This window comes from Macadamia integrifolia, unplaced genomic scaffold (assembly GCF_013358625.1).
Source record: "Macadamia integrifolia cultivar HAES 741 unplaced genomic scaffold, SCU_Mint_v3 scaffold1963, whole genome shotgun sequence".
NCBI classification, from domain to species: Eukaryota; Viridiplantae; Streptophyta; class Magnoliopsida; order Proteales; family Proteaceae; genus Macadamia; species Macadamia integrifolia.
In genome coordinates this window covers 1-9,308 of record NW_024868438.1, presented here as the reverse complement: position 1 = coordinate 9,308, position 9,308 = coordinate 1, and the positions used below count along the sequence as shown (strand labels likewise).

Genomic DNA, 9,308 nt, shown 5'->3' with positions numbered 1-9,308 from the left:
CCCGATCACCCTCAGGAGATCGGCGATGTTGTTTTAGTGTCAGATCTCAGATCTGTTTTCTTTGGTCGCCGATCTTGTTCGTTGTTCTTCATTTGGAAAACACTGGTTTCACGCTTCACCTCTCAAGGAATTGTTCATCATCCATTTACAGGAAGAAGAGGACAAAGGAGCTAAAGATCCGAGCAGATCCGAAGTTCTCACGGCGTCCGAAGGAGGCTTTCCATTGTGCAATCTTTCCAGCGACATATCTCAGGAGTAGCTATGAGAGTCTCATGTTAGGCAAGAGAGGTTGTCGGAGATCTGTCTGGGGCTTGTGATGGGTGACGAAGATCGAGCGACCTGCCTGACAGGGGAAAGAAACGATGGCCGGCTGCTGGACAGAGGCAAACAACGATTGATAACGGACTTTTTGCGCCCTGCGTGTCCGTCCACTCCTGATGTGGTGCATGGTACTGCGGTGGAGCAAGGGGAGGAGAGGGAGGGTGAGAGAAATAATGAAGATGGACAGCCTGTGGATCGGAAAGCCCGCAAATCTTATGCTACGGTGACAAAGAAGACTCTCCCTGATGTGGAGGATCTCCCAAATCCGATTCGTGTTGGATCTCTGATGAGGGTAGTGATTCCACAGGAAGCGTATGAAGAGAAACTGGAGACTTTTTCCTTTGCGCTGATAGGCAAAGTAAACTTCAGGTTTGTATCTATGGATGATATAAGGCGCGAGGTGGTTGCGAGTTGGAGGCTAAAGGGGAACGTGAACCTTTCTCCCCTAGGGAAGGGCTTTATTCTATTTCGTTTTGAGAAGGAGGGAGATATGGCCTCAATATGGAGGAGAGGACCGATCAAAGTAGGGGGACAAATTGTTCGCTTTCAGAGATGGCGCCCAGAATTCAATATTAATGATAATTACTCTCACACTAAGCTCGTTTGGATCCGATTCCCTGAGCTTCCCATGGAGTATTGGCATGAGAGAATCCTATTGACCATGACAAAGGTAGCAGGAAGGCCTGTCGCCCTGGACAATAAAACATTAAAAGCAACGATGGGTAATTATGCAAGAGTCCAAGTTGAGATGGAGCTCAATGGCGGTAGAGTTGAGGAGGTGCAAGTGGAACGAAGACAACCGGGAAAGGAGACGATATTCTGGTTCAATCAGCGAATCGTCTACGAAGACAATATGGTTCGATGCTTCTCGTGCAAAAAACTGGGACATCAAGCAAACCAATGTAGAGGTAAAACGGAGGGGAAAACTGCTGTTGAGCAGCCTTCTCATAAGGTCGGCGGCGGCCAGGAAGCTGGCAGGGACGACAATACTTCCCAAAAGGAAAGGTATATGCGGTCTCCTGCCAGAATGGTAGATGCAGCAAATGGGAATACTTCCCAAATCTGTAATGAGCCAAACGTGGAGGGTTATCTTAAGTGCAAAGATTTAGTGGTGGACTTAAATGGTGAAGAATATCTCCCAATTGAGAATATTCCTCACAATGCTATGGCTGGGGTGGATCCGATGGGTGTTGGGAAGAGAGTGGATAATATTTTGGACGTGGATGTCCTTGGGTCGACCCGGTCTTCTAACCCGACTGAGAATGAATCGCAGGCCTCAGGTGAGGAGAGCGATCACAGGGAGGGTGATATTCAGGTCAGGGAATCTCAGACACAGAGGGAGTACTCTCAAATGGTGCGTGCTTTACGACCACGGCGCAAAATTAATTACAAACCAGGTGGTAGGGGTGGCAGAGGGGGAAAGAGTGGCAGGGGCCAAGTTTGGGAGGGGGCTGAGAATAATTTGACTGAGCTTTCTCAATCGTGCCTGGTGGATGGCCGAGTAGTTATTCATCATAAGGAAGTGGAAGAAATAGATATGACCATGCAGCGTGTTGAAGGGTCGGATAGACTTGGTAAGCACGTTTCTGAGACAGAGCAGAATGATGAGGCTGCTCACTACTCTACCTCCAAGTAACTGATCATGAAGGTTTTCTTCTGGAACATCAGAGGAATTAAGAAGGCGGCAGGCAGGAATGCCTTACGACATTTTATTAAGGATAGAGCTCCGGACATTTTATGTATAGCAGAGCCGATGATTGAGGTAAGTGCTTTTCCAAATTTATTTTTTAATAAATTGGGATTCAATAGTTCTTTCATTTACAACTGTAGAGTAGGGAAACCCTCTAATTTGTGGATTTTATGGAAGAGAAATTTGAACACCCCAGCTGTTGTCTCTGAGTCTGAGCAGCACATTTCGATTATTATTAAGTGGGAATCGAAATGGTTTCAGATTTCTTTCATTCATGCCAGCAGCTTTAGAGTAGGAAGAAGGGATCTGTGGTTGAAGCTTGTGGCTGATCTCCCCCAGCCTCTTCTCCCTTGGGCTACAATAGGGGATTTTAATGCGACTTTGTTCTCCCATGAAAAAAGGGGGCCAGGGAATTTTAGTATGGGTTCAGCTGCTGAGTTTGGTGCTATGGTGGATGCTTGTGGGATGGCTCAAGTGCCATCATCGGGGAGGAAATTCACCTGGTCTAACAATAGACGTCATGGTAATGTTTCGGCGGTTCTGGACAGATGTTTTTGTAATGAAGAATGGATTGACTTTTTCCAGGATTGTGGCCAACGGGTCCTCCCTAGAATTGCTTCGGATCATTCTCCATTATTGTTCACCTCAATTTTATCTCAACGGCCCGTTAATTGCCCCTTTAGGTTCCATAAGTTCTGGATGGAACATGGAGATTTTGAGCAGGTAGTTGCCACATCATGGGAAGAGTGGGTCTCAGGGAATCCGATATTTGTTCTCATGCTGAAACTCAAAAGGCTGAAGGGTGTGCTCCGTAATTGGGGGAGAGAGGCTTTCCCGAATTTCAATAAAGCCCTTGAGGAAGCCAAGGATAAGCTAGCGCAGGTGCAACAGACTATTGAAATAAATGGCATGGATGATCATTTGTTTGGGTTAGAAGCGGATGCGAAGACCTCTCTAATAAAAGCAATGGAAAACCATGAAAAACTTTGGGCCGAAAAAGCCAAAGTTAGATGGATGAAGCAAGGGGATCGCAATTCTAGGTTTTTTCATTTTTCTGTTAAAATGAGAAACTCAGAAACTCTATAAGAAGCCTCAAAACTCCTGATGGGACTTTGGTGGAAGGTAATGACCAGATAGGGAATTATACAGTTCAGTCATATGAGCAATTTTACAAAGCTGTGCCTTTAGTGGAGCATGTGGAGCTCCTTGATGCCATACCTATGGTTCTTCATCAAGGTGATCACTATGTGCTTGATGTCTTACCAGGGAATGAAGAAATCAAAAGAGCTGTTTGGGACCTGGACCCAGATAGCTCTCCTGGTCCGGATGGATTTTCTGGAGCTTTCTTTAGAAGATGCTGGAATATTGTCGAGTTAGAGGTGTGCAATGCAGTTAAGTATTTCTTTAGTACTAGTCAATTGGCCAATGGTGTGAACAACAATTTTTTGGTACTTATTCCTAAGGAGGAGGGAGCATCTTCTATCGATAAATTCCGGCCACTGTGTATGGGGAATTTTTATTGTAAAATTATTTCCAAAATAATGGCAATGAGGCTTGCTAACTTGCTCCCTAGGCTGATATCTGAAGAGCAGGGGGCATTTCAAAAAGGAAAGTTAATCCATGACAACATCAGTGTGGCCTCAGAACTGGCCAATTTGATGTTTGCTTCTATGAGAGGGGGAGGTCTGGGATTAAAAATTGACATCAAGAAAGCATATGATACTCTTTCGTGGTCCTTTATGTTTTAGGTGCTACGTCGCTTTGGATTCACAGAGAAGTGGATAACATGGCTGAACCAAATTTTGATATCCTCCAAGATATCGATTTTGATTAATGGAGGTCCACAGGGATATTTTGGTGTGGAGAGAGGGCTGAGGCAAGGGGACCCAATATCTCCCATGCTTTTTATTATTGCGGAGGAAGTGCTATCGCGAGGTTTAAAGCATCTGATCGAGATTAATCAATTGAAGCCAATTCATGGGCCTCGCGGTGTCAAAACTCCTGCCCATATTCTATTTGCAGATGACATTTTCATCTTCTCCAATGCTTCTATGAGGTATGTGAGGACTCTTAAAGAATTTCTTCTAAAGTACCAAGAGTTTTCTGGGCAAGGCATCAGCTTAGAAAAAAGCAAACTCTTTTTGGGAAAAATATCACCTTCCAGGAAGCATCGAATATCTGAAACTTTAGGCATTCCCATGTGTACCTTCCCTACAAGGTATCTAGGTGTGGAAATCTTCAAGGGAAGGATTAAAAAAGATACTTTGTTGCCGATTATGGACAAGGTTAAGGGGAGACTGGCGGGTTGGAAAGGGAAATTGTTGTCAATGGCAGGTAGGGTGGAATTGGTTAAATCGGTGCTTTCGGGGATGCTGACTCATAGTTTCTCTATTTATTGGTGGCCTGCATCTCTTGTGGCGATGATGGAGAAATGGATGCGAAACTTTATTTGGACAGGTGATGTAGATACGGTTAAGGCTGTCACAGTGAAGTGGGACTCTATGTGTAAGCCCAAGGATGAGGGAGGGCTGGGTCTTAGGAGACTGCGAGATTCCAATAAAGCAATGCTGTGCAAATTGATTTGGAGGATCAAAACGGAGAAGACAGCGGCGTTAACCTTCCTCAGAGCTCGATTCCTAAAGAAGGATGGAAGATCCTTCAAAAATTGCAACACCTCCACTATTTTTGCAGGTCTCAGGAAAATGTGGTCCTTTGTGGATGACAAGGAACGCTGGATCATAGGGAACGGTCAGCTTGCAAATTTCTGGAAGGATAAATGGTGGGGTCCAAAATCCATTATGGAACTTCTTTCGCTGGATAGTGACCATACTCTCTCTACGTCAGCAAAGGCGGGGGAGTTTATCATAAATGGAGAATGGCGGCTACCTGAGGTAGTATCTCCTATGCTTAATGAAATTTTTGGACAGATTAAAAAGATTGACATTACGAGTTTGCAGATGGAGGATTTCAGGGTGTGGTCGCTAGTTCCTTCAGGGTATTTCTCCTCAAGGTCGGCTTGGGAGGCTGTTAGAGTGAAATCCTTGAAGGTGAACTGGTCTTCTTTGATTTGGCAGAAGAATCTTCCTCCAAGACACTCCATTTTTGGATGGAGAGTGGTGCATGGTAGAATCCCAACAGACGACCTGGTTTGCCAAAAAGGTGTTTATCTCCCATCCAGATGCAACCTGTGTGGAAAGGCTGAAGAAAGTATGGTTCATATTTTTTTACATTGTTCATTCTCCATATCAATATGGAAGAGTTTTTTAGATTTTTTTGGAGTGGCGTGGGTAAATCATCCAAGCATTCAATCATTGTTCCAGTGGTGGAAGAGGAAATCTCAAGTGATTCAGCTAAAGAAGCCATGGAAGTTGGGTTTGCTCATTACTATCAACCATATTTGGTGGGAAAGAAATAAAAGAAGGCAGGAAAATAAAGAAAGGGCAGGGCGGTATGTCTTTCAAAGTATAAGGCAAGAGGTTCAGCTTTGCTGTGACGGATCAAGTGAAGAAGTTCGTTCGATTTCAGACTTGATGACCTGCAGGAAGATAGGTTTAAGTATTAGAAATCCAACTTCCCCTTCACCTCTTGAGGTTCACTGGTGTAAGCCTTCCAGGGCGTGGATGAAGATCAATGTGGATGGAAGTTCGCTTGGTAACCCAGGTAATGCAGGTGCTGGTGGTGTCTTACGGGATGATAAAGGCAAGGTAATCGACTCTTTTAGCATTTTTTTGGGAGTCAAACAAATATATGAAGCTGAATTTGAGGCAGTCTTGGAGGGTATTCAGCTAGCTAGACACTATCATGCTAGGGGTGTTTGGATTGAGTCAGACTCAGCGTCCGTGGTCTTAGCAGTTCAGAGAAGGGAGATTCCATGGTTTGCCCTGCAGAAATGGAGATCTGTTATTTCCTTTTTGGAGTTGGTGCAATGGAAGATCACTCACTGTTTTCGTGAAGCTAATGTTGTCGCTGATTTTCTGGCTAGGAAAGCATCTAAATCTTGTACTTCAGAATTCTCAGTGGAGTTCCCGAGACATGTAGTTGATGAGTTAGCGTCTGATGCGTTGGACAGGCACCGCTTTCGATTTGGCTAAGCCCTTTGCTTGTTCCCTTTGCTGATGGCCATGCCGAAGGTGGAGGTTGCAAGTGGGTTTTGTGGGATCGGCCTGCCCTTTTGTATTTCTCTTTGTTTTGCTTTGTTCTTTTTTAATAAAATGACCTTTTAGCAAAAAAAAAAAAATGACTCTTAAAAACTAATTCAGACAATTTTACATATATAATTTACATGTCTTCATATTAAACACAAAGATAATCTCATTGGACAATAAATGGTTGACTTGCTATTTACCATATCAAACCTAATTATTAATCAAATATATCCTAATCAGATTGGTTATTTTTCTGGTTGGATATCACTAATTTGAATTCGGTTTAACTATGCTGCAAATCTGAATATGGCGCTGGATAACATCTGACCAATTGACTGCCCTATTACTTTATATTAAGCTACAATCATAAGTCTTTTACCAAAAGAAAAAAAGCAATCATAAGCCATGTATATATTTAGCCAAAATTTTCAATAATTGATATAATTTTGAGATTAAAAAATAAATTAAATGTCTAATGTTGGTCTTTATGCAGGTGTTGGCATAGGTTTGATATTTGTACTTGTCTGTTCTTATTTTTCATACAGGGGAATCCAATGGAGAAGAATCATCAAACAAAGAGAAAAAAATTTTCAACAAAATGGTGGTTTGCTATTACAACAACAAATTGCTTCGCATAAGGGTGTCACAGAGATTGCTGGGATTTTTACCATAGAACAGCTTGAGAAGGCAACCAACAACTTTGATGAGAGTCAGATACTTGGCCAAGGAGGGTTTGGTACAGTTTTTACAGGAATCTTATCAAATGGCAAGGTAGTGGCAATTAAGAAATCCAAAATAATGGATAAAGGCCAAATTATACAGTTTATCAATGAGGTTGATATCCTTTCTCAAATCAACCATAGGAATGTGGTTAAGCTCTTGGGTTGTTGTTTAGAAACAGAAGTTCCATTGTTGGCGTAGGAGTTCATTTCTAAAGGAACCCTCTTTCAACATATCCAAAATGAGCATGAAGTGGTGTCTATTTCATGGGGAAACCGTTTAAGAATTGCTGCTGAAACAGCTGGAGCACTAGGGTATTTGCACTCTGCACATTCAATACCCATCTTCTATAGGGATGTCAGGTCTTCCAATATACTTCTAGGTGATGATTACATGGCTAAAGTATCTGATTTTGTAGCTTCAAGACTGGCTCCTTTGGATCAAACTCAAGCCACAACATTAGTTCAAGGAACCTTAGGTTACTTGGACCCAGAATGCTTTCATACATGTCAACTAATTGATAAGAGTGACATTTATAGCTTTGGCATTGTCCTTCCCGAGCTTTTGACTGGGCAAAAGCCAATTTTATTTGAAGGATCTGAGAAGCGTAAAAGCCTTGCAATGCTTTTGTTTCTTTAATGAAAGATAACAATCTTTTTCAAATTAGTGGATCTTCTATCCTTGGATGCGATTCCAAGTCTGAATGAGATAAACCGTGCTATGTGGGATTTGGACCCTGACAGTTTGCCAGGTCCAGATGGCTATCCTGATTATTTCTTCCGTTGCTGTTGGAATATTATAACTGGAGATTTTGAAAGAACTGTGCGTGATTTCTTTACTTCTAGATCAATGCCACTGGGTATGAACAACAACTTATTAGTCTTAATTCCCAAAATTAATGGGGCTATGTCTCTTGATAAATTCAGGCCTCTTTGCATGGGTAATTTCTTCTGTAAAGTAATATCAAAAATCCTTGCAACTAGATTATCATTCCTCCCTAGACTAATCTCAGAAGAACAGAGATCTTTTCAGAAATGGAAACTTATTCATAACAATATTGCCTTGGCATCCAAGCTAGCGAATATTATGCATTCTTCTATAAGAGGTGGCAGGTTAGGAGCAAAAATTGACATTCAGAAGGCCTTCGACACAATTTCTTGGGATTTTATTCTTGAAGCCCTAAAGAAATTTGGTTTTTCTGACATTTGGCTGAAATGGATTTCCCAAATCCTCTCCACTTCCAAAATTTCCATTTTGCTAAATGGAGGTCCAGTTGGTTACTTCGGAGTTGAACGGGGGTCTTTGTCAAGGTGATCCCATTTCTCCAATATTATTTATTATTTCTGAAGAAGTTCTCTGCAGAGGTCTGAAGCATCTTCTCCATGTAAAGGAAATCAAAGCCTTAAAGGGCCCTCGAGGTGTGTCTGCTCCTACTCATCTTCTCTTCGCTGATTTTTTTTTTTTTTCATAAATGCATCCAGCAATTATGTCAGGAACTGGAAAAACTTTATCAAAAAGTACCAGGAGTTCTTAGGGCAGGTAGTGAACCTGGAAAAAAGCAAGTCCGATATCTTCTTCAAGGAAGCAGGCTATTGTGGAGACTATGGGAATCCCAGCATGTAAATTCCCCACAAAGTACCTTGGCGTGGAAATTTTCAAATGTCGAGTAAAAAACCAATATATGATGCCTACTTTGGATAAGATTAGAGACCGGTTGTCAGGCTGGAAAGGAAAGACCCCATCAATGGGTGGTCGGGTTCAACTAGTTCGATCAGTTATATCAAGTATGCCAATGCATATTTTCTCGATCTATTGGTGGCCGTCTTACATGATCGTGCAAATGGAGAAGTGGATGAGAAATTTTATCTGAACAGGAGACATTGACACTTCAAAGGCTATGACTGTCAAGTGAGATCAGGTTTGTAAGCCTATTCATGAAGGATGTTTGGGGATTCGCAGGATGAGAGACGTAAATATTTCCTTGCTTGCTAAGCAGGCATGGAACATAAAGCATGGGGCATCAAATTCTTCAAGCTTCTTCAAGGCTTGTTTTTTGCCAAAATGGCAACCTAAAAAAATTTCTTAGACCTTCTTCAATCTAGCCTAGAATCCGCAGAGTGTGGTCTTTCATCTCTAGCAGGGAGAGATGGATTATAGGGAATGGAAAAAAAATTAATCTCTGGAATGACATTTGGATGGGGGAAGCATCCATAGTGGACGTCTGTGGCAGCGCCCTCTCCCCGCTCATTAGTTCCAAGACTAAGGTCTCTGAAATAACATCGGAAGGCAGATGGAAAATTTCTGAAGTTCACTCTGAAGCCCTTAAGAAGGTTTTCTCTAATGCAAAAAAAATTAGAATTCCCCAGGTTGACATGGAAGATCGTTGTTTCTGGAGTGAGACTTCCTCTGGTGTTTTTTCCTGCTTCTCTGCT

General features: G+C 42.3%; 1 protein-coding gene and 1 pseudogene across 1 annotated transcript; both read left to right on the top strand.

The window, feature by feature from the left end:
- The first annotated feature begins 316 nt into the window (after nt 1-316).
- LOC122065290 lies at nt 317-1,957 on the top strand. Its single transcript, XM_042629083.1, has one exon. The coding sequence runs from the start codon at nt 317-319 to the stop codon at nt 1,955-1,957; it is 1,641 nt and encodes a 546-aa protein (XP_042485017.1).
- Nucleotides 1,958-2,458: 501 nt separating this feature from the next.
- On the top strand, nt 2,459-7,583 carry LOC122065289 (annotated as a pseudogene).
- The last annotated feature ends 1,725 nt before the right edge of the window (nt 7,584-9,308 follow it).